The sequence below is a fragment of the Acartia tonsa genome, chromosome 2 (genome assembly GCF_053477335.1).
Source record: "Acartia tonsa isolate MP-2025a chromosome 2, ASM5347733v1, whole genome shotgun sequence".
NCBI lineage: Eukaryota > Metazoa > Arthropoda > Copepoda > Calanoida > Acartiidae > Acartia > Acartia tonsa.
The window spans coordinates 45391368-45416602 of NC_137261.1; the positions used below are offsets into that span (position 1 = coordinate 45391368).

A 25235-nucleotide genomic window follows, 5' to 3' on the forward strand; every position below is an offset into this window, starting at 1 on the left:
GTTGATCCTGATCTTGTCTTGTTAAGGACTGTTGCTGCTGATGGTGATGGTGACAGAGATGATCTGGTAGAGTTCAGAGAGGAGGATCAAGCAACACTAGAGTTGGTCAACTGTGGATAAATGTCTGGCACTCAAATCCCCAACACCCTACCAAACAAGGGTTGAGCTTGGGTTGGGAAGCTTGCAGGTGTGTAAAGTTTAATTTAATGCTATCTGATGTTTAAAGCAATCAAATTCATGCAAGCAAAGTTGATCTCCTTAAAATTGAATCTGGCACTGAATAGTTTAAATTGTCTGATGATTATGTATCCATTCAATCCTAATCTGATGATCTTTAGGAGTGGCTTGGAGTGGAGCCAGCCCAGTAGAGAGGGAACCCTGCAAGAAGTGGCCTACAAGCAAAACTGCCACTTGAAAAAGGTACATACATTTAAGAGTCAAATTTAAAGAGCCTTGAAACTAGCAATTTCATAAATATCAGCAATTGAGTCCTGTAAGTCATCTTTAATAGTGTTGAACAAAAGAATCTTAAGTCAAGTCTTTAAAATAACTGATGATTCATTATCATCATCTTCCAGCTCCTCAAGTATATCTTTTTTAGAGCTGCAGCTGCTGACAATCACAAGCTGACAAGGAGCACCAATTGACAAAGAAGTACTAGAGGATGAGATAAGAGTTGATTGCTGATGATCTGATCAAGATGATGATATAGTTGATGATGATACCAAAGATGATGATATAGTTGATGATGATACCAAAGATGATGATGAAAGTAATGATGAAGAAGCTATGAGTGATGAAGTTATTGATGTTGACAGCCAAGAAATGTTGAAGTAAAAGATGCTTGAGAAAGACTATGTAAGTTTAATTATTATTGTAAACCAATTTATTTTAATTTCTTTCTTCAATAATTCAAATTCAATCAATTTCTTTTACAAAAGCAGATAAAGTTTGACCTTCTGTCACTAAAAAATATTCAATTCAAAATCATTCCAAAAGTTTTATTTTTATCAATTTTAAACATTTTAAATTTTAAATCAAATGCATATATTTATTGTAAAGGATATCTGGATTAGTCTAATGGTCTATTCTTTTTAGGTTTACCGCACCATTGATGTAAGAAACTATTGAATAAGAATAAGAAACTGTGTGTAAATAAAGTTCAAATATTTGCAGAAGTCAACACAGAATGGCTAGAAACAAACTTTAAAATTCTACCTGTGGGCAGTCAAGCTGAAATACTATGCAGGTCAGAACAGTAAACATAGTAAATCTAGTGGACCAGTTACTATAAGCCAATGTCTGAATCTGATGCTTCTGAATCACATGGATTTAGCCTATCATCAACTGAAACAGCAATCAACATATCACTGGAATTATCAAGAAGGATTGAAGCTCTTGAAACAGAACCAGAATCATCTGTTGGAAGTGCCTCAGGATTAGATGATTATGATATAGATCTTACTGGTACTGAGTATATTGTTGAAGATCCTCCTGTTAATTATGGTAATAAAACAAGTGTTCCTCTACAAATAGCTTTTGTCTCTGATACTGATGGTACTGAGGAAGATGAAGCTAATGCTACCATTAGGGATCTTGAAAGGTATATTAGTGCTCCTACAACTCCAGTACCCTCAACCAACAACTCAGCTCTTTCTCTACAAAACACAGATACAGTTGTTGTAAAGAAAACAGTCTCCAAAACTATGGCAAAAACAATTAAGAAGCATCTCACCCAACTGCTTGATGCCTCTATGGTCTGGGAAGATGACTTTGAGGATGTTGATCCTACTAAGATTACAGCAGCTGCTAGAAGTGGCTTGGTTGAAATTGCAAGAGACCAAGCAACTAAGACCAGAGAAGTTATCACTTTCTTCAATGAGAATCCTTCTGATCAGTTCCTTGAAAACAAATTAGAGGAAGCTAACCTGCTGAGGAAGAAGTTCTCTACTTTTATCAAAGCAGCTAATGAAGCAGAGCATGCCACACCTTCCTCTTCCTTAAACACTTCTTCAAACTCCATATCTGATGAGATTTCTGGTGAAAGAGCCTTGGCTTTGGAAGCCCCAGTCTTGAAATTGGTTGATAATGTCCTTGCAGAGTTGAAAGCTGTGAAGGAGACATCTGTCAAGACAATGGCTAACTATAAGTCTATGGAGGCTAGTTATGAGGCAGCTGAAATGGAAGCCAGGGAAGTAAAGAATCAGATTGATGACATTGTTAAACATGCTATTGCTGCTGGTAAGAGAGAAGCTGTTCATAGATTAGATCTGAAGTCTGTTGAAGTTCAGAATGCTAAACAGGATGCTAAAACTGCTCTCAAGGCTGCAGCCAAGAAGCTTGGAATCACACCAGGAAGCACTAAGAGTAAGGCAGATATCAAGTTCAAGGTTCCTGTATTCTCTGGCAACTATAAGGAAGGAAATGACTACTTCACATTCTCTGCTCAGCTGAATGATTACTTTGATTGTCAAGGAGATTTTAGTGATCATGAGAAGTACCTGAAGCTAACAACTGAGTGCTTGCACAAAACTCCAAAGGAAGCCTGTGCTGGATTGACAACATATTTGGAATGTATGGAGTTGCTGGAGTCAATTTATGGTCAGCCAAAGATTCTCTTTAGTCAGAAGGCTGCTGAAATTGAAGAGTTTGGTAGGTGTCCTACAGGTTATATTGAGAGGAGAAATTGGGCTATTAATGTGCAACACAAATTGTCTAGTCTGCACCAGATGGCTACCAGGCATGAGATTACTGATGTTTATGGATCTACTGATATTCTGTCTATTGTGCAACAGAATATGCTTCCTCATGATGTGCTAGAGTTGAAGAAGAGAGTTAAAAGTAAAAGGAGAGCTTATGGTGGATTGATGCCTGGCAGAGAAGAACTGATGATGTTACAGATTGAATACTTACAAACTATGGTTGATGAAGCTACCTTTGAGCTTGAATATGATATCTCTATCTGTGGGAAGACAATTACTGATCTTGGCAAGAAGAGCCTTAAATCAACCAGGAGTGGCAAGTCATATGCAGCTAAAGTCAATGATAATACTGGTGATAGTGATGATCATAATCCTACTCAAGCAAGTCAATCTGTTGGTACTGTTGTTGCAACCCCTTCTCAACCTGTTACAAGTACTCCAATCAACAGTCCAACTGCTGCCAAAGAGAAGAAAAGTAGTAATAAGTCTAAGAATGCTGCTCATCAAGTGAATCAAGCCAAGGATCCTAAAGTTGTCCCCTGTTCTTGGTGCAACAAGAAACACACTCACTTGTCATACTGTAAAAGATTTCTGAAGAACAAGTCCTATGAGAGGTTTAAGCAAGCATGTGCTACTGGGAGCTGCATAAGATGCCTGAGAATGGATGCTGGATTTACATATGATAAGAGAGAGGAATGGTTCAAGCAGCATAAGCCATATTGTCTTGATAAGTATGTTTGTGATCAAGAGATATGTAGAGACAAGGAGCCATGGAGACAGAATCATATTTTATTGTGCAAGTTTCATCATGAGGAGAATGAGAAAAGGAAAGAGGAATATATTGCTACTTTAGACACCAAGTATATGCCTGCTAATGCTGAGATCCACTTCAGCAGTTTCCCCATCTTCTTCAATGACAATAAGATTGATTCTGATGATGTACCTGAAAATCCTGCTGTAGTTAAGGATGTTGATAGTCCTCCAATTTATATGATGCAATATGTACCTGGACCCAAGAATGAAAAGTTGCTCTGCTTTTATGACAGTGGTTGTATGGGAGCTGTGTTGTCTGAAAGAGCCTTTTCAATACTTGATTCTTCATTGACAAGACCAGGACCAACAGTATTGGAGGTAGCAGGAGGTGGAACTGTCAGGATTCCATATGGTGACTATACTGTTCATTTACCACTTGTTGCCAAGGATGATCCTAATAAGGTTGCTGAAATGACTATGCTGAGGATGGACCAAGTCAGCTCTGAATTTCCTGTTTGGAGACTCTGTGAAGCCTGGGATGAATTGAATGAATCCTACAACAATGATAACCCTGATGGTAAACCACTACCTACTGTTGAGGATGAGATAGGTGGAGCCACAGTTGATCTGATGATTGGGATCAGATATCTCAAGTATTTTCCTGTGTATGAGTTTTCCTTAAGTTGTGGATTATCCATCTTTACAGCCAGATTTAAAGGAGTTAATGGCAAGCAAGGAGTCCTTGGAGGATCACATAGCTCATGGAGGAATGCAAGGAATGCTGCTCAAATGATGGGTCCAAAGATGTTCTTAACCATGGAAATGAGAACATACAACTTTGTCAACTCTACTCTTTATGGTCCTACTTTTCCTGTAATGGAGTGTTCTGAGGAGTTCACCAAACCACTAATTTGTCAAGTGTGTGAGTGTGAGGAGGATTATGAAGATTACAAGGTAAGAGTGACCATTGCAGCCAACTCCCCTAAAAGAGAGATCAAGGAATTCCAGCTACTAGAAGAATATGGAGGTGAGGATAATTACAGATGTCAGAAATGCAGAAATTGCCAAGACTGCAAGAATGCTGAGACTCTTGAGGAAGCTAGTCTTAAGGAGGAGCATGAGGATTTGCTAATTCATGACAGTGTTACCTATGTACCTACCAAGAAGAAGTGTACTGCTAAGTTGCCATTTATCCTTGATCCTAGCAAGTATTTGGCTGATAATAAGTATATTGCTGTAAAGATCCTTGAGTCACAATTGAGAATTGCCAGTAAAAGCCCTGAGATGATTCCTGATATTTTACATTCCCATGAGAAGCTAAGATCAAGAGGATTTGTAAAGAAGATTTCAGAGCTGCCTCCAGAAATCCAGAAGTTAGCAAGAGGGGATGGATATTTTATACCTTGGAGATGTGTATTCTCATCATCATTGAGTACACCATGCAGAATGGTCTTTGATGCATCATCAAGAACAAGCACTGGTTATAGTCTTAATTGTATTCTTGCCAAAGGATCCAATATGCTTGCAACACTTGTAAATCTTCTGATACAGTTTAGAGTTGGTGCTTCTGCTTTTACAGCAGATGTTCAGATGGCTTACAATGCAGTTGAATTGGAGCCAGAGTTCCTGAAATATCAAAAGTATCTCTGGTGTGAAGATCTTGACCCTAAGAACCCAGCTGAGGAAATGGTTGTTTGTACACTTATCTATGGAGTAAGACCCAGTGGAAATCAGACTATGGTTGGTTTCAAGAAAACTGCTGATTTTGCTGCTACTATCCCTGAGCTTGAATATACTGGTGGACCTGCTGTGCTTAAGAAGAAGTTGTATATGGATGATGCTATGTCTTCTCATTTAACTGATCAAGCCAGAGATCTTGCTGCACAAGGATTGATTGATTCTCTTGCCCTTAGTCAGATGGGTGTTAAAGCTATAACCAAGAATGGGGAAGATCCTTCTGATATAGTATCTGCTGATGGAGAATCTGTTGGAGTGTGTGGATATGTTTGGAACCCCAAAGAAGACACTATTGGACTAGACATAAAACCTCTCTTTTTTGGTAAAAAGAAAAGGGGGAAAATGCCTGAACTTGTCACAGGTGATGTTAAGGAAGCTCTTGCCAAAACATTTACAAGAAGAACTCTTTCTGGTAGAGTTGCTTCAGTTTATGATCCTCTGGGTATTGTTGTTCCAGTGACTGCTGACTTGAAGGTTGATCTTAGCCAGATGTGCAAGCTGTCTGAAGGATGGGATGATTCCTTGCCAAATGAACATCTTGACAAGTGGGTGCAGAATCTTGCTAGTATTCAGCTGCTTGGAAATATTAGAATCCCTAGGACAATCTTCCCAAAAGAAGGTCTTGACATTGATAACATTGAGCTTCTGATTGCTACTGATGCCAGCCAAGTTGTTGCAGTTGCTGCTGTTTATGTTAGACTCCTCTGTCCCAATGGAGAATTTGCTTGCCAGTTGATAGCAGCAAAGTCCAAGCTGACATCAAAGTTGACAGTGCCTAGGGCAGAGATGAAGGCTTGTACAATGGGAGCAGTTCTTGGTGATGTTGTCAAGAAGCAGTTTAATGGTTTAATCAAGAGATGTCTGTATGTGACAGATTCTACTGTGGCCCTCTCATGGATTCACCAAGACAGCAGGCCATTGCAAGTTGGAGTAAGGAATTGTGCTATCCAGATAAGGAGGTATTCTGATGTTAATGAGTGGAGACATATTGAATCTGCACTTAATCCTGCTGATATTGGTACAAGGCCTTGCAAAGTTTCTGATGTAATGGAAGGATCAATTTGGCAGGTTGGACATGAGTGGATGAAGCAGCCCCAGCAACAGATGCCTGTCAAGACTGTTCAAGAGATGACCTTGTCCAAGGAGGAGAAGATGATTGTTGCCAAAGAAATCAGAAGCTCTGATATTCAAGGGATCATTCTGACAAACTTGGTTGCTAAGGTTTCTGAAAGGTATGAGTTCTCCAGATATATAATTGATCCTTGCTCCACCACTTGGCCAAAAGTTCTGAGGAAGTTGGCAATATTGGCTAGATTGACCAAGATTTGGAGAAAGAAAGCTAAGAGTCTTGAAGTAGTAGCAGAGAAGGTTGTTGTAGTTGTTGATAATGAAGATGAAGAACATGCTAAAAGGTATCTGTTCCAAGTTACAACTAAGGAAGTGCAACATTTTAATAATCCTTCCAAGTTGGTTGATGGTAAACTTGTTGATGGTGTTCTTAGACATGATGGAAGAATCCTTGAAGGGGATGAGCCTGACAATGTTGCCAATGTGATGGTGGATCTGAAGCCCTTCACCTTCTTCAACCCTATCTTGGACAGATACAGCCCTGTAAGTTATAGCATTATGACATATTGTCATGTTACAGTCACTCATCATGGTGGAATCAAGAGTACTTTGAGAGCTTCCAGAGATATAGCATTCATTCTTCTTGCTGACAGTTTGGCTGCTGAGATCAAGAAATCCTGTAAGTTTTGTCAGAAATACAAAGCCAGACTTCTAGAGGCAGAGATGGCCAAAGTTCACCCATCAAGATATACTATTGCTCCTGCTTTCTACTCAAGTCAAGCTGATCTTTTTGGACCCTTTGAAGCTCACTGCAAACATGGCAGGAGATCAACAATCAAGGTGTATGGTGTTGTCTTCAAGTGTTCTACAACTAATGCTTGTGCTGCATTTGTTATGCAAGCATATGACACTGAGAATTTTGTTGATGTGTTTCTCAGATTTGGCTCCAGATATGGTTATCCCAATCATGTGTATATTGACCAAGGATCACAGATTGTTGCTGCTTGCAAGAAGATGGAGTTGTCTGTTGTTGACCTCACCAAGACCATCAACACTAAAACTAAGACAAAGCTTAGTTTTGAAACTTGTCCTGCTGGTTCCCATAATTTCATTGGTGGTGCTGAGAGAGCTGTAGGAAGGATTAAAGAGTTGTTTAATGCTGTGTTCAAGGGATTGAAGTTGGATGTTCTTCACTATGAGACTGCCTTCTGTTGGATTACCAATGAACTCAATTCTTTGCCTATGTGTATGGGGAACAGGTACACAAATTTGGATGAGATGGATTTGATCACCCCTGCCAGGTTGTTGCTAGGAAGAAACAACAGGTGTGCCCCAGCTGGTTCTATCACAATGGCATCAGGAGCCCAAATGCTTAAGCATATGGAGTTAGTTGAGCAGAGTTGGTGGAAAGTTTGGGCAAGTCAGAGAATTGCTGATTATATTCCCAAATCAAGACAATGGCATGGTGATGGTATCCCAATAGTGAAGGTTGGTGATGTTGTTATTTTCCTGAGAGATACTGGTGTTCAGCTTGGTGGATTATCATGGAGAGTTGGTATTGTTGCAAATTTGGAAGAATCTCATGATGGTATTGCCAGGTCAGTGAGTATCAAGTACAGAAACAAGATTGGAGGGAAGTATTACTACACCAAGAGATCTGTAAGAGAGATTGCTGTGTTGGAATCTGAGGATGAGTTGGATTTGCCAGGCCAATTGAGTGAAGCCCTTGCCAGAGCCAACATCAACCTGACCATCAATACTGTAAGTACAGCATGAACTCTCTATCTTTCTTCTTCTATGAACTTTAAATGTCCTTTCTTATTAGTGAATTGGCATACATTTTGAACTGTGTAAAACATCTATGCCACAGTCAGCCTTTATGGCACTCCTAGTTTTAGTGATTTTATCTGATGAATTTATTATAAGTCTGTTGGAACACTTAGTCTGTAAGAAAAACTTTGAATCTGATGAATTGATATGTGAAACAAAGGACATTTAAATATTTGTTTATTTCCATGTTTTCCTCTATCTCTATTATAGTTGGCACAAATTGTGTCATTTATGAACATTTTATGAAACCTTTAAAGATTTTAAACAAACTAATCAAAGCTCAAATAACCAAATCATATCAAAGTGGAGCTGGAGTTCAGTCAAGATTCAAGTACTGGAGTGTTGAAATTCCATTGTGGCTAACTTTCTGTGGTGGGACTGTACAGAATGTACATCTAGAGCAGCAAAATGGAATTTCACCTTAATCTTCTGAATTTTCTAGATCATCATTGGCAGAAGAGTCCCCATTGTCAAGAGGATCCTCCAGATGATTATTTCCACCAAAGATCAAGAAGATTTAGTTATGAAATTATTATTTAAACTTGTTTAGCTTGAGTAAGGCTTTATGTAAATAGGATGCCAATCTTAATGATTCTATGTAACTGTAAATGTAAAAGTCTAAATGATTCTTTTCTTGATTTTGCTTTTGCTGCATTTAATTCCCTTAAATTAACTTAAATTAGCAGTCATAGGCAGGAAAGATAATCTATGAATAGACCTTATTAATTGTTAATTTTATTTCCAGATATCCTAAGTGTTTTATTTAAAATGAATGTATGAAACAATCTGAAAGAAACCAAAGATTTAAAAAGGTAGAATTTTGACTCTTTTTTACAATTTGCTCAGTAGCCAAGAGAGGTGGGGCTGAGGCATTGTTGATGTTGATCCTGATCTTGTCTTGTTAAGGACTGTTGCTGCTGATGGTGATGGTGACAGAGATGATCTGGTAGAGTTCAGAGAGGAGGATCAAGCAACACTAGAGTTGGTCAACTGTGGATAAATGTCTGGCACTCAAATCCCCAACACCCTACCAAACAAGGGTTGAGCTTGGGTTGGGAAGCTTGCAGGTGTGTAAAGTTTAATTTAATGCTATCTGATGTTTAAAGCAATCAAATTCATGCAAGCAAAGTTGATCTCCTTAAAATTGAATCTGGCACTGAATAGTTTAAATTGTCTGATGATTATGTATCCATTCAATCCTAATCTGATGATCTTTAGGAGTGGCTTGGAGTGGAGCCAGCCCAGTAGAGAGGGAACCCTGCAAGAAGTGGCCTACAAGCAAAACTGCCACTTGAAAAAGGTACATACATTTAAGAGTCAAATTTAAAGAGCCTTGAAACTAGCAATTTCATAAATATCAGCAATTGAGTCCTGTAAGTCATCTTTAATAGTGTTGAACAAAAGAATCTTAAGTCAAGTCTTTAAAATAACTGATGATTCATTATCATCATCTTCCAGCTCCTCAAGTATATCTTTTTTAGAGCTGCAGCTGCTGACAATCACAAGCTGACAAGGAGCACCAATTGACAAAGAAGTACTAGAGGATGAGATAAGAGTTGATTGCTGATGATCTGATCAAGATGATGATATAGTTGATGATGATACCAAAGATGATGATATAGTTGATGATGATACCAAAGATGATGATGAAAGTAATGATGAAGAAGCTATGAGTGATGAAGTTATTGATGTTGACAGCCAAGAAATGTTGAAGTAAAAGATGCTTGAGAAAGACTATGTAAGTTTAATTATTATTGTAAACCAATTTATTTTAATTTCTTTCTTCAATAATTCAAATTCAATCAATTTCTTTTACAAAAGCAGATAAAGTTTGACCTTCTGTCACTAAAAAATATTCAATTCAAAATCATTCCAAAAGTTTTATTTTTATCAATTTTAAACATTTTAAATTTTAAATCAAATGCATATATTTATTGTAAAGGATATCTGGATTAGTCTAATGGTCTATTCTTTTTAGGTTTACCGCACCATTGATGTAAGAAACTATTGAATAAGAATAAGAAACTGTGTGTAAATAAAGTTCAAATATTTGCAGAAGTCAACACAGAATGGCTAGAAACAAACTTTAAAATTCTACCTGTGGGCAGTCAAGCTGAAATACTATGCAGGTCAGAACACGTAGAAAATTTTTTAAAAATCATATTGTTTTCACTTTTAAAAAATAACAGTTTCTATAAAATTATGCATAATTTTCTATGTAAATTATTTTTGTTAAAATATTTAATATGAAATACGTGGATATATTGCTAGGGGAAACTTGTCGTCAATTTAGCTTGCTTATATGGAACTCATTTATTGGCAAGTTCGTTCATCCAGTAGGAGGGGATGGGGTGGAAGGGGGTTCGTTATTTCAGACACCTATAAGTATTACATTATCAGAGTACATGAAAATCTGGTGCAATATCCAATTAGTCATAAATCGATTTTTACAATTAATTGAAGTAAATCATCCTAGTTAATTTTTAACAAAAATTTCTATTCCTTGAGATCTACTCCATCAAGCAAAACTTTGCCCTGCAGAGGATCATAGAACCTCTGTACCATCTGGATACAGGTTGACTTTCCGCATCCTAATTTTTTACATCATATTTTTTACGAAATTCGCACACTCTATTACATGTTTTTTTAGCATGGCTTCGAAATGATTAATATCCTCTGGATTAGAACCGGTTCTCAGTTGTACTAAAAAAAAATGTAAAACATCGTACTATTGACTATTTTTCACAAATATTAAAATAAAAAATTATAAAATTGATACCAGTTTTAATTTTAAAATTTTCATTTTATTATCCACGGAAAACTGTCTATAATACGATGCGATTTATCCCAATTACTATTCTAATGTCGAATAGAAAAAATATGATGATTGCCTGAAGAGCCGACCAGCGCAATTGTCTTGCCACTGGAGATTTCCAAGGATACACCACGCAGAATCTTCACATCAGGACGAGAGGGATAGTTGAAGAATACGCTGCTAAAGGATATGTCCCCCTTCACCTTAGTAGGCTTGATACCTGGTTTCAGATACTTTTTTAAATATTAATAGCTTACAAGATTATATAATACTAGCGAATGCTCCCCTAGCATCTAGGGACTCTATATTCGAAGAAAGGTGGAAGACAGAAAAACAGCCTAAAACCGTAACTACCTAGCCATTTTATAAAAATGAAATAGCCTAAAACCATCCCAAAACCAATATGTAGCTACACGGTAAAGGAGGACTATATCGGTTCAGCGGTTAGCGAGATTCTTCGCTACAGACAAAAAAGCTTATTACTTTATATATTAGGATATATGTACATCTTTCATCGAAAATTATATTCCCTTTGAAATAAAATATGAAACTAACTGTCCTTTCATATAAGTACATAACATACAAATCTCATAGATAGATCTGTATAAAAACAAGGATAACAACTTCAATATTTAGCGAAGAACAAAAAATCATAGATGCGATTATATATAATAAGGTAATTTAAGGAGCATATATTTGAACCAAGAATAAAAAATCACGAAACCTTACACGTGCATTTTTGATTTTTATATTTATATTTTGTTGCATGACTAACAGACCGCCAGACTAAGTAAGGTACATTATAGATGATTATTCAACCGTCTTTCTTGAATAGCAGCCAAAAATATTACTTTTCCATAAAGCGTTACGGACAGAAGGACGGACAAAGTGAATTATAGAGTAGCTTCACTTTTTAAAACTATTGTCTTTCAAGCTGCATGAGACCAAATAACGAGAAAGTATTAAAAAATATGAAATAATAATTTTAAAAGCATCTTTCCTGCGTTGCTACTACTGTCAATTGTTGACACTCTTTCAATAATCTTATAGATAGGTCCGGCAACTGTCTTGGCAACAACCAGTGCCTCCACGTAGGGAGCAGCCTGACCAATTTGAAATCCACCAATGAGCACACTAGGCAAGTGATTGGCATTTCAATTTAGCTTAAATCTCGATACAAAGTTTTAATACAGAAACATTAAAGTATAAGAATAGAGGGGACACGAGCTATACGCAACTACTTATGTCAGTGGGGACCCTGTGCCGACTTTCAATTGGGTATTTGTACATAAGCCAATAGTAATATTAACACAGCCAAGTCAACTGGATCAAATTCAATTAATAAAAAAATTTGACACTATAATTAATAAGCATATATTCATATAAAAAAAATTAAATATCATGTAAAATCAATTTACCTATAATTTTCATTGAATCTTTATAAGGTTCTCATTAAAGCGTTACAGTGAGGGGGAATAGGTTAATTACACATATGGAGAAATTAAAGATTTTAGACTATCAACCTAGTAATTGGACATAAAACAAGTCAAATTGAATGTAAACCTGAAGAAAACAGTGAGAAGAGACTTAGCATTATATCTGACACAATCAGTCTTGCAGGCATACAGATCATTTATATCTGTATAGTTCTGCTGGTCGCAATCCATACACAATTCTGATTCTCTACATAGATAAGTAGATAGATAGATAGATAGATAGATAGATAGATAGATAGATAGATAGATAGATAGATAGATAGATAGATAGATAGATAGATAGATAGATAGATAGATAGATAGATAGATAGATAGATAGATAGATAGATAGATAGATAGATAGATAGATAGATAGATAGATAGATAGATAGATAGATAGATAGATAGATAGATAGATAGATAGATAGATAGATAGATAGATAGATAGATAGATAGATAGATAGATAGATAGATAGATAGATAGATAGATAGATAGATAGATAGATAGATAGATAGATAGATAGATAGATAGATAGATAGATAGATAGATAGATAGATAGATAGATAGATAGATAGATAGATAGATAGATAGATAGATAGATAGATAGATAGATAGATAGATAGATAGATAGATAGATAAATAGATAGATAGATAGATAGATAGATAGATAGATAGATAGATAGATAGATAGATAGATAGATAAATGCATTGTATACCTATCATCCATAATAAGCTTGACTCCAAACCAGAAGCCAAGACCATACACCGCGTACATGATACCAAAGGTCATACCACCGCTAGCGCCTGTTAACATACCCCTGTTTCATAATATTCATGGTTATACAAATACATAGTTTGTAGTTTAGGATATCTAAAACGGTAAAATACTGGTACTGATTTTTGACCATTTTGAACAATAAAGCATTTAGTTGGATAAATGGATATATACGTGGATATTATAACAGGGGAATATTTGTCGTTGCTAACATGATACGGTTGCTAACACGGTTCTCTTTTAATGGTCAGTTTGATCATCAAGTAGGAGGAGAATGGATGGGGTAAGGGGAGTAATGGATAGTTACGTTATCTCAGCCCGCTGCTAGATTCACTTCATTAGAGTAAATAAAAATCTGGTGCAACATCCAAGTACTTATAATATTATATATCCATACTAATATCTATATTATTATTGCATAAATCATCCCTGATAATTCCAGATTTTCTAGCGTCTGTTAGATGCTCGGTATATCTCTTCAGCTCTTTCTCCTAAACGTAAAAGAAACTGCCAATTAGATTAAAACACTAGATGGAGAAAGGGTTAAATAAATGTATCTCCCCATCGCACCAGTCTTGTGCAACCTTTCTATAGGTCTTTGAAATCAACCAATTGTATCACTCATATTATCACAGCCAAGTAGCAGAAAATAGTTTAGAAGCAAACGAAAGAGGTCTTTAAAAAATGAAGGGAGGTATATATCTGTATATACATCTATACTATAGATCTGTTATTAGAACAATATCCAGGGTTATGAAGGGATAAGAAAATGGCAATAAATTGATGTACATCCATTATGATGATATATTACCCCTTCAGTAGATTACAATAAGTTGTTGAAACGTCTGATTTGATGTTACAATCGTAAATTATTACTCAACATATAATTGTAAAAAAAGCAAAACAATTATACATTGTGGCTCCGAAACCGTTTAATTTCCGCTGGATTAGAATCGGTTATCAGCCATAATGTAAATCATGTATCGTATTTCGGACAATTTTTCACGTTTTTAAACTAAAAAAATAAATACCAGTTTTGTTAAACTGGGCCTTCGGTCTTTCAGAGCTCACAAAATTGGTTTTTATTTATAATATTACAGTCTAATATTCGCGGAAAGATGTCTTTGATACGATAAATAGCTATTCCATACCTGTCCTCCAAAAGCAAATACTGTTCTAATGGCAGAAAATACTTCTTCTGCAATTGCACCAGCCTTTAAACATATATTATTGAATTGGTTTTAATCAATGTAGAACAATAAAAACATACATATTATTATAACAAGTTAAATGTGCATTAAAGAACAAATTTGGGTCTTTTTGATTTTGAAAAGTAAAAAGAACGTAAAATAATTTTTTTTCTGGGAGGGGAGGGGGGGAAATAAAAATCTTGAAAGGGGTATGGGAGGAGGGGTAATTGGAATATCAGGGGGGTGGGGGATAAAATGGCAAAAATTTTACCCGCCCCTAAATTTTTACCTCGAAACAATACATATTTTGAGAAAGAAGGACTTGATCTTAACCAGGTTTTTAAAAAGTCACCTTTGAATAAACAGCCGTCTCCTTTTCGGCCAGAGTTGTCATAATCTTTGCCAAGGACCCATTCGCTATGGACATGAGGGGTATCATAGTCAAGAGAACCAGGGTGAGCTCCCATCCGTAGACGAAAGCCACGACGATACTGATGAGAAATGTTCCAAGAAAGAACAGCATCATTCCAATCTTCTCACCGATGCCCTCCTATAATTGATTGAGTTATTTGAACTAGAGTTACTTTAGCAGTTTAGCTTGTCTAAATTAGGGTATGTTCGTACGTCCGTCGATACAACACATGTCAGTGCGTTAGATGCCAACAACCCCTTTTTTTTTTTTTTTGATGATTTCGAAGGCTGAATTAAAATCTTAATGTCATTTAAACTAGAGCGATATGGAGGGCCAACGCCGGACATCCGGCAAATTGTATAACTGATCTTTCTTACTAACTACTTAAATTTAAAGCATAAATTTCAAAACAATAAATAGCTGGAAAACACAAGGTCTCTAACCTGAAGTTTGTTTAGATCATCTGTAATTTTGCTTGCAAAATCATTCGTTGTGTTTGTGTCGTACCATGAGATTTCTTGTCGCAAAACAGCCTGAATATTAGAATAATCAAATGTGTCGTACAATGAGATTTCTTGTCGCAAAACAGCCTGAATATTAGAACAATCAAATGGGTCGTACCATGAGATTTCTTGTCGCAAAACAGCCTGAATATTAGAATAATCAAATGTGTCGTACAATGAGATTTCTTGTCGCAAAACAGCCTGAATATTAGAACAATCAAATGTGTCGTACCATGAGATTTCTTGTCGCAAAACAGCCTGAATATTAGAATAATCAAATGTGTCGTACAATGAGATTTCTTGTCGCAAAACAGCCTGAATATTAGAATAATCAAATGGGTCGTACCATGAAATTTCTTGTCGCAAAACAGCCTGAATATTAGAATAATCAAATGTGTCGTACAATGAGATTTCTTGTCGCAAAACAGCCTGAATATTAGAACAATCAAATGGATGGATAATATTAATAAATATGTTCAAATAAAGTATATAAATACTAGATACATGAATAGATGTTATAATATCCATATTTTGTATTAGGTACTCTAAATTAGCTATAAAACACAGCCAAGTCTCTACAAAAGAACTTAAAGCAATTTGCTAGCAGATGAAAAGGGTCTTCGACACTTAGTGCAGGTTTTCTGGATTATACACATATATATATATACTTATTTATAGACTTACAATAGATATAAATAAATTAAATTTGTTATTTAATACTAAATATATGACAAGTAACAATTTATAGAATAATATAATTTTCTCTTTTATTGATTATATATTTATAATTATCAGAATATAAATATATATTTATCAAAATGTAGATTTTATTGAGTTTGTAAAAAATCAATATCATATGTGTACAAAATCTAAATATATAAATTATTTTAAAAGTTTGAAAATAAATATCAAATGATGGCTGATTCTTAAATTTTTTATGATGATGTTCTAGAAATGTCTTAAGTTTTTTGTATAAAAATGAGGAGGGGGTTACACAATCTTGATTGGTTGGTATAAACTAGGGTTGGGGCGGATACTTTTTTGGCCGGATACCGGATACCGGATATCCGGCTGATTTCAAACGCCGGATATCCGGTAACCGGCCGGATATCCGGCTAACGCCGGATATCCGGCAAATATCCGGTTATCCGGCCAAATTACCGGATATCCGGCCGGATATCCGGCCGGATATCCGGCCGGATAACCGGCCAAATTACCAGATACTAAATTAGCAAAAAAAAATTTCTTTAGAAATCTTACATAAATTTACATAAAGTTAAACTTGTTCAGAAAAAATGTTCTTCTAGCTTCAATAATAAGAAAATTATAGCCATTTAAAATTTTAAAAAGCAGAAATTTTTGGTGTAAAGTATAAAAAATTATAGAGCCGGATATCCGGCCGGATAGTTTCAATATCCGGTATCCGGCCGGATATTGAAAATGGCCGGATATCCGGCCACACCGGATATCCGGCCCAACCCTAGTATAAACTAATAGTGTCTTAACTTTGCTAACAATAATTTTAATATTTAATGATTTTTTACCTGTTTTCAAAACAATAATTTGAGCAAATATTACCTTTAGAAATTCAGTTCTAATTTTGAAAACTTGTCTAGCGGCTGCTGTATTAAAACAAGCAATGTAGATATAGGCAACTAACCATAAAGCAAAACCTAAACAAAATATTATATTAATAATTAGAACTTTGTTTCAAATAAGATCTCAAAAACCGATGGACCATCTAACAGTTCTATAACTTTAGGAAAGTTTCTAAGCTAAACATTTTCATAAAGCAGTTTTTATGCTTTTAAAAAAAAATCCAAACCAGAAAGTTTTTTTGAAGCAATGAAAGAACTAACTGATTGTCAAAACAATGGAGAAAATATACGCGTATATTATGACGGGCAAAATTTCTTCGTCAATTTAGGCTACTAGTTTAGTCTTTACTAGCGGCTACGCCCATAGAGGCCTCTAGGAGAACTTGAGGAGAGGAGTGTCGAATTTTATATCCCAATTTATTATTTTGGATTTTAAAACAAAGAGTAAAAAAACTTTTTTAGTTACTTTACTTTTAGTAAAAGGATTTATCAGTAAGTTCTTTCCTCTAATAGAAGCCTAGAAGGGGAAGGGATGGTGTGTATTGGGGAGGAGGTATCGTTATATTAGCCAGCTAGAAGGACCTTTTTATTAGATTTGGCGAAAATATGGTCCAACATCCATGTAATTATATATCGTTTGTCAAAACAGACAATTATATTCATTATATGTTCTTAAAAGCGAAGCTTTTCTATAATTAGGGTCAGTCCGCCTATCCATACGTCCGTCCGTCTTGAACGGATAGCTTTTTTCGTTAATTTAGGTAATTTAGAATTGTCCTATCGATTTCAAACTTTGCATGGTGATTCCTGTTAGAGTTAGGTACGATTTAGAAAGCGTAGCAACTCATTACCAGAATGTCTCAACGTCCATTTTTAAATAAGTTGATTTTTACCTTTTTTACAACAAATTTTTATGTATCATAATCCGATTGATCTATATTTTGGAATATTGATTTATAGGATGACAAAGTAAAATATTATAAGCGAAGCATCTCTTTAAGCAAGTACTAGACATGTAAGTATGAACTGAAACATTATCCTGTATTTAAGCAGTTTTCCAACAATTATACCTACAATTTGTTAAGCATTTATACTCTGCTTTTTCAGTTCTGACACTCTACAAGTGTTAATGTTCGTTTGTCTTACCTTTTCAGAGATTCGCTTTTATGGCTGTTGTCATCCTTGATTTTTATTAAAATAAAACCAAAATAACGACATAATTGACTAAAGTGAAAACGAAGTGCCTTAATCCGAAAACAACTTGTTTAATGCCCTAAACTAATATAGATAAAAATCTCTAAATATATTATGGAGTACAGATGAATTTTTAAATTAATCAGTGTGGTCAATTTGTAAAATGTTAATTTACAACTTGATTTATTTAGACTTGTAAGCAATTATATTTTTTAATTTTTTTCACTTTTTCTCTCACTGTTTTTAAATCTATCTATTAATACGGGACGATGGGGATATTTGGCTGTCCCCAAAGTATAATAGTACAGCTTTTTTTATTCGTTGGCTTAACAACATTGGATAACTTTTTATTGAATTCTGGTTGGTTCATTTAGTTGAGTGTACAACGTTTCTACCCCTCAACCCCACATTGTAATCTACAGAAGTGGTAATTTTGTGTCTCAGCATTGGGGATGTACATCAATTTATCGGCCATTGTACCTTTAGATCCCTGTGTCATTACCCCGCCATTGTCTTATCCCTGCTATTTATCTGCTTGTCTGTATATGACCAATTTTTTATCTGCAAATAAGTACGACCAACTATCCATCTGACTTTAACAATGTCTGTCTATATTTCTCTGTCATAATAACTAGAATTCTATCAATATATATATAGAACATTTGTTTTAATATTTTATACCAGCGGCGGCTTCGCACCTAAAAGCCTCTGGAAGCAAGCACTTGACGGAAGTGGAGGGTTGCAACTCGACCCTCCACTTTCCATTTTAGTTTTGAAAAGAAAAGTAGGTAAGGTTCTTAAAGTTCATGTAATGGTTTTAGGCTAATCTATTTAAGATGCTATTTTCCTAGCCCTTCTTTCCACCTTCTCTCCTCTAGATGCTAGGAGCGTAGCCGCTAGTAGGTTTATACATACCTATGACACACATCTGCCAACCAAAAGCTTCCAGAGTGGGCAGAGGACTGAACTGAGGCTCAACTCCAACTAAAATTAAGATCATTATGTATGTAGAAGTCATTAAAAAAAACTGTGATATTTATATCTAACTAGTAATCTGAGTAATAACTCTGCAGGGCCTATAGTAGGTCCAAAGACAAAATCATCCTAAGAAATGCAGACAAATAACCCTTTGATTGCACAACCTTTGTCTGGAGGTCTTGACTGTGCATTGTAATGAGTTGCGCCTGTTTAAGGCTAAGGCATCTTCTCAATCTTGTAATGTCGCGAATATGACATCGACATAGGGGGGGGGGGTGGCTACAGTCACGAGTTTAACTAGTAATCTGAGATATTATAGTTTTAGAGTATCTGCACCGTTTAAAATCTCCAATAGTACTATGTGCATCATTTAAATATATAAATGTCCCCAAAATAAAAAAGGCCTTAAAACTATTTTTGCCGCACCTTTCATTTTAAAATGTATTCATAATAAATATGAGTTATATGGTGATTTAAATTGTATAAATTATTTGAGCTCGCTCATAAAAAAAGATAATTGACGTAAAACTAAAATAGAAAGAATAAACATTTAATCTTTAATTAAGTTTTATGTTTTAAACTATTCTTATGAATCTAGTTATATCATCAACAGGGATGAAACCATCAATTAAATCGAAGCTCTTAAATCAAGCATCATCCAAAGTTTGCAATCGATAGGACTATTCTAACATGCCTTAATTAACGACAAGAACTAGGAGTTAAGTACGGACTATTCTAACATGCCTTAATTAACTATAAGAACTAATCTTTACGGACGGACGTAAAATTCTAATTATAGAAATGCTATGATTTCAACAAGCTAAGGCTGTCCCAAGCAATACAACTTTTGTTTTTTTAATGTAATTTTAAAGAAAATCACAATATTTATAAGGACGAACTTCTGTTTGATATTTCTTCGGATAGATAAACAAAAAGACTGTATCAACAAAAGCAAAGTTTTTTTTTAAATTTCCTTTTTGGCTGGATTATAACAATCGATATATTATTACTTGGATGCTGCACCAGATTTTCATGTACTCTAATAAAGTTAAAGTCGCTGCTGGCTAAAATAACGATACAACTTCTTTTATCCCATCCCCTCCCTCTAACTGGATGAACTGACCAATGAAATCCATGATAGCAAACAGAACTTACGACAAATATTTCCTTGTCGATATATTCTATATCCATTATCATAACAATTAATATGCTTAAAGTAAATAGTCATTAACAGCATAATTTATTGTGCCTTTTTTTACTTTGGAAAATTACATCATAATTGTACACAAAAATATTATGTATTTACACTTTAACACTCTTTTGGGGAAATTGGATTTAAATCAATATTTCCTATATGCCAGTTTTTATAATGAATGTAGAATGTACGTGGATATTATAAAAGGGATTTTTTGTTGTTGTAAATTAAGGTTCCTATTTTTCTTGTCATTTATTGATCAGTTCGTTTATACAGTAGAAGGGGAGGGGATGTGATAAAGGGGGCTGGATAGGATCATTAGTTAGTCCGCTATATGAACCTAGTAATAGTGTCTAACTTTTTATCTTTGTGACGTAACAAAAATCGAAGGATGAGAGGGGAGGTGGGAAAGGAAACCCCTAAAAAAGAGATGGATTTTTGTTACGTCACAAAGATAAAAAGTTAGACACTATTACTAGGTTCCCGCTATATGGTTCACTTTATTAGAGTACATGATAATCTGGTGTAAGATCCAAGTTATAATAAATCCAATTGCGCATCCATGATATTTTGTATTTTATATCATAAAGTCGACAAATGCTCTTAGTTTTTGAAAATCTGTTAATGCCCTAAACTATGTATAGTTTAAATTGGTAGAGCTACCTTTACAACCACTTAAAGGTTAGGGACGGCGCCTTTAATGTTCTTAAAAAAGGATTGCTAAAATGTACTCAAATTTTGACTGTTTTTGTAAGAAAGTAAACATTAAATGAACAAATAAATAAAACTAGCTAGCTACTTACACAAATTTATACAAATGGATATAAAATATACGTGGATATTATGACAGGGAAAAATTTTCGTCAATTTAAGTTGCTAACATGGAACTAATTTATTTGTCAGTTTGTTCACTCAGTGGGAGTATTCATTCAAGAAACAAATAATATTTTTTTCTTTATTTGGTGAGTTATTTAAGATTATTTAGTACTGCCAGATTATTGGGACTTATTAACTAACACCCCAAAGGCTTGGCCTACATTTTTCCGCATTAAAATAATACCCAAAATGAAATTATGAAAGTAACAAATTTCCCAGCAAACCCATTAAAGGTGTATTATAAAAGCAATTCTCGGCAGCCGCGACTAGACTTAAATATAAAACCGCAAGGATGCATTGATTTTTTTTTAATTGAGAGATATTTTAGTCAGGTTTAGACTTTAAGCTTATTTTTAAAAGTGTAAAGGATTGATTTCCCTGAGGCTTACAGGCGCCTCACGCGTGGCTGCCAAGCCTTGTTCTTTTTTTTCTGTGAACATTTGACGTCATTTTTGGAGTCCTCATGTTTGGACAAATTACTTAACATATATTTTGTTCTTTACTATACAAATTAAAATATTTGTTGTTGAACAGCATAAAATTTTATCCTTTTATTTAAAGAAGTATTTTTTGTTAAGATCAAACAAACATTGAAGCAATTGAGTCCTTCAATTTACGGAAGATTCAAATATGTCTCGGTATGGCTTTATTTTATTTAAGATAAGTCTTCAGATGAATTAGCCTTTTTTTTTACTCCTCCCTTTCCCCAGAATCTAGTGACGTAGCTGCTATATAGTAATATTTTAAGTAGGTGCTTTTATATATTCATATTGACAAAGTTCCAAAGGAATATTGATTATATAGATATATGTTAATGTTAAAAATATTATATATGCAATACTTGTGAGGTCAAGGTGTACGACAGCTTTTGTGAACGCTTTCATAAATTATACAGGGGGGGGTTTCCGAACATTTGTATCACTACAGGGTGTCCAAAAGTTACTAATAAATTTTAAAAATACTATTACTTATAAGAACACAATAAATATTAAAACTATAAACAAAATATGAATATTTAGTTATCTTATGATCTGAGAAAAACAGGGTGACCAAAAAAACTTACTTGTACATCCATTATTAAATGTTTCATATTCTACAAAAGACTGCAGGGTGTCTCCAAAAATTATGGTCAAAATAGGAAGACACGCACCAGCCCCCATGGCTGAAAAAAAGGAAGATAAAAACAAAATCAATCGTACAAAAATAAAATACATAAAAAAATATTTTATATACAATTTTTTCATACTATAATATTTTCTATCATCTTAATTACCAAATATACTGTAAAATAATTAATTTACCTAATATGGACCCAAACACCATAAGAAAAATGTCCAATGGTTCAGAAAATTTAAACAATTCCATGAGCCCAATCTCCGGTGGTTTGGGTTCTTTTTCATCCTTGTCTTTGTCTCCGGATTTCTTTTTACTGTCTCCATTCTCTGTTGTTGTTAATCCATTTGTTGAGCTTTTCCCAGAAAAATCTAAATAAAGTTTGAAATTATAGTTATACGTGTATATTATGGCAAGGGAATAATTTAGGTTGCTAACATGGACATCATTTATTGGTAAGTTCGTTCATCCAGTAGGAGGGGAGGGTATGGAGTAAATGGGGTGGATGGTAGGTATCGTTATTTTAGCCAGATGCGAGTTTAATTTTATTAGAAAACATTAAAATCTGGTGCAACATCGAAGTAATAATATATCGGCACCTCGGGGCTAAAAAAACTAGTTTTAATCTTATAATTGTACATTCTATATCCGCGGAAAGCTGTTTATTATACGATGCGAGAAATAACTATTATATAAACTGGCTAAAAAATTACGCAATTCTTATTTAAACAATAGAGACAAGATTCATAATAAATAAGAAAATCAAACAGAAGAATATTTTCTGTAATAATGGTATCAATATTAAGACTACTGAATATCATTTTGAAGTATGATTTTTTGTGTTAAATTTTGTTTGTATTTTAAACTTTGTCTGTGTGTTTGGAAGTTTGGATGACCTAATGCTTTTTAGATGTTTTTTTATACCAAGTTTTAAGGATATAAATGACAGAAAAACTGTTTTCCTAATATATTCCCCCACCTCAACCCCAATATTTAAAGATAGCCATTTATCCTTATGATAAAGTAACAAGATCTGTGTGTATGTACCGAAGGATCTTGCTAACCACTGAACCTATATGGTTCTCCATTTTATTGAAGATTCTCATAGGTTCTGGGCCCAAAAGAAAACACACTTAGAAAAAATAAAATTACCAGTCCACTAAAAATCGACACCCCCCCACCTTAAGGACCACTAGAGGCCTCTGTGGGCGAAGCCGCTAGTAATTAAAAAGGGATGATTTTAACTATTTTGATTAGTTGACTATCTCTTTATGCCTGGAAACGACACATAGAAAGGAAATGATATGAAGAATTAAAAAGGATTTGGATAATTAATAATGGCCACCTTGGGTTTCTGTTAGGCAGGGCTCGGCAGCCGAGTGTCAGCCGCCTGTGAGCCTTAGTGAAATCAAACTTTTCCATTTTTTAAAACCAGCTGTATGTTTAAACTTCTAAACATTGCAATCTTTCTTTTTTTAAAAAAAATAAAAAGCACACATTTGAGTTTTAGTCGCGACTGCATGCGAAAGTAACATAACTAAACTTTAATATGTTAGTATGTTTGTATGGATTTCTGCTACTTTCAAGCACCATACATTTCCATAATCAGATATCTTTAGTAATAAGACAATGAAAATATAAATTTATGCACTTCACTACATCCCCAATGATAATCAACAAGATTGCCCCTTTCTTACACTTAATTTGTTGGAGAGGGGGGAGGGATCTTTTTTCTAGGGGCGATTTCTCTTCGGAGGGTGGTTGTTCCTTCCTACAAAATAGTTTTAAACCTTCCCTGGAGAACCTACATTGTAAAGGAAAACCATGTAGTTTCAGCGGTCAGTGAGAATTTTTAGTAGAGACAAATAGACATCCTGTTACTTAATTGTAAGAATTATTTAAAGTAAAGGAAAGTAATAAGAGATAAATTTTTTGAAGAAATTTAATTTCTCGGCTACTTTATAGATATTTTTTTTTATTATTTTAAATCTTCTTGGTTATGATTTTCCTTGTTTATTAATATCCCCAAACAATTTTGTACTGTGACATTGCGAAAATTTGCCAAGGAGGACATATGATTCAGTTGGGAAAATAAAGTATAACTATAGACAAATACCTAGCCCAATTGGTGGAGACCTTTTTTGTCTGCTAGCAAATAGTTATATTTCAGACGCTATTGGCTGCTATTCAAAGACCCCGTGGATAAAGTTACACATAGCTCGTGTCCCTTCTATTCTTTTACTTTTATATTGGGCCTTTAAAAAGGTCCTTCAAAATTGGTTACTTTATAGATATACAGATATGACGGGAAATAACCGACCGACCGATCATGGTCAATAAAAAATTTGTTGGCTGATTGGAAGTGGGTTACTGAAAATGACTGTAAAATTGAACATACTACTTTTATAAATAGGCCGGATAACGTTTTTTTGAAGCCTTAAATTACATGGACCAAAAAAAATGAAGAAAAAATGTTAGATTAATATAAATACTTGCAAAAATATAGTTTCCTTTCTCAATATTTGTTTGTGTACAAAGAAGGACAAATTCCCTGCAATCTATTATTTGAATTTTTCGCTTATCATCATATTTTAATTGAATGGGTTACTTCTTGCGTTAAAGAAATTAAGGATAAGGGAAAACTGCAACTTGCTTCCAAAATAAGCCTAAACCTGTCTATGGCTTTTGTCAAAAATCAACACTTTTGTGAATTTTACTTTTTGCAGGTAGTATTATATTTATTTGTAAGAAAAAAGCATATTCTTATAATGGCACAGTTAGCAATTTTTGCCAAAAAAATTGAAATAGTCAATCAAGTGTAATTACATGAAACTAATGAAACTAACAATATTACAGAGACAGAAGAAGATATGTTTCATTTGTTGCCCAATCCCTGTATTTCTTGAAATAGCCAGTAGTGAGTCTAGGATCAAGGTTACTTGCAAGAGAAGTGCACGATAATATGTATAGGTGCTTGAGTCATTAAAACAATGTTCTTTTAAATACTTTACTATGACCAT

At 34.5% G+C, this 25235-nt stretch overlaps 2 protein-coding genes and 1 long non-coding RNA gene across 3 annotated transcripts in view; 2 read left to right on the top strand and 1 right to left on the bottom strand.

Moving 5' to 3' along the window:
* The window catches only part of LOC145311985 (ATP-dependent translocase ABCB1-like), a 516884-nt gene that overhangs the window by 24089 nt on the left and 467560 nt on the right, over nt 1-25235 (bottom strand). Inside the window, exons 3-15 of the mRNA XM_080151062.1 lie at nt 22404-22586; nt 22166-22264; nt 18969-19037; nt 16840-16934; nt 15202-15291; nt 14699-14896; nt 14308-14370; nt 13584-13647; nt 13098-13197; nt 12469-12588; nt 11905-12039; nt 10982-11124; nt 10591-10681 (exon numbers count right to left, since the gene is read on the bottom strand). Of these exons, the coding sequence (XP_080007188.1) occupies nt 10591-10681; nt 10982-11124; nt 11905-12039; nt 12469-12588; nt 13098-13197; nt 13584-13647; nt 14308-14370; nt 14699-14896; nt 15202-15291; nt 16840-16934; nt 18969-19037; nt 22166-22264; nt 22404-22586 (1450 nt within the window). The remainder of the gene's footprint in view (nt 1-10590; nt 10682-10981; nt 11125-11904; nt 12040-12468; nt 12589-13097; nt 13198-13583; nt 13648-14307; nt 14371-14698; nt 14897-15201; nt 15292-16839; nt 16935-18968; nt 19038-22165; nt 22265-22403; nt 22587-25235) is intronic.
* Nucleotides 3272-8836, top strand: LOC145311984 (uncharacterized). The gene is made up of 2 exons (XM_080151061.1): nt 3272-8021; nt 8533-8836. The coding sequence occupies exons 1-2, from the start codon at nt 3363-3365 to the stop codon at nt 8638-8640; spliced, it is 4767 nt and encodes a 1588-aa protein (XP_080007187.1). The 5' UTR covers nt 3272-3362; the 3' UTR covers nt 8641-8836.
* On the top strand, nt 9148-10148 carry LOC145311987 (uncharacterized). The gene is made up of 2 exons (XR_013876864.1): nt 9148-9828; nt 10069-10148. It is a non-coding gene; the product is annotated as an uncharacterized LOC145311987 (long non-coding RNA).

Coding starts and splice junctions, on each gene's coding strand:
- LOC145311984 (XM_080151061.1), top strand. CDS start 3,363: ATGGATGCTGGATTTACATATGATAAGAGAGAGGAATGGTTCAAGCAG. Junction 8,022..8,532: donor TCAACCTGACCATCAATACT/GTAAGTACAGCA, acceptor TGAATTTTCTAG/ATCATCATTGGCAGAAGAGT.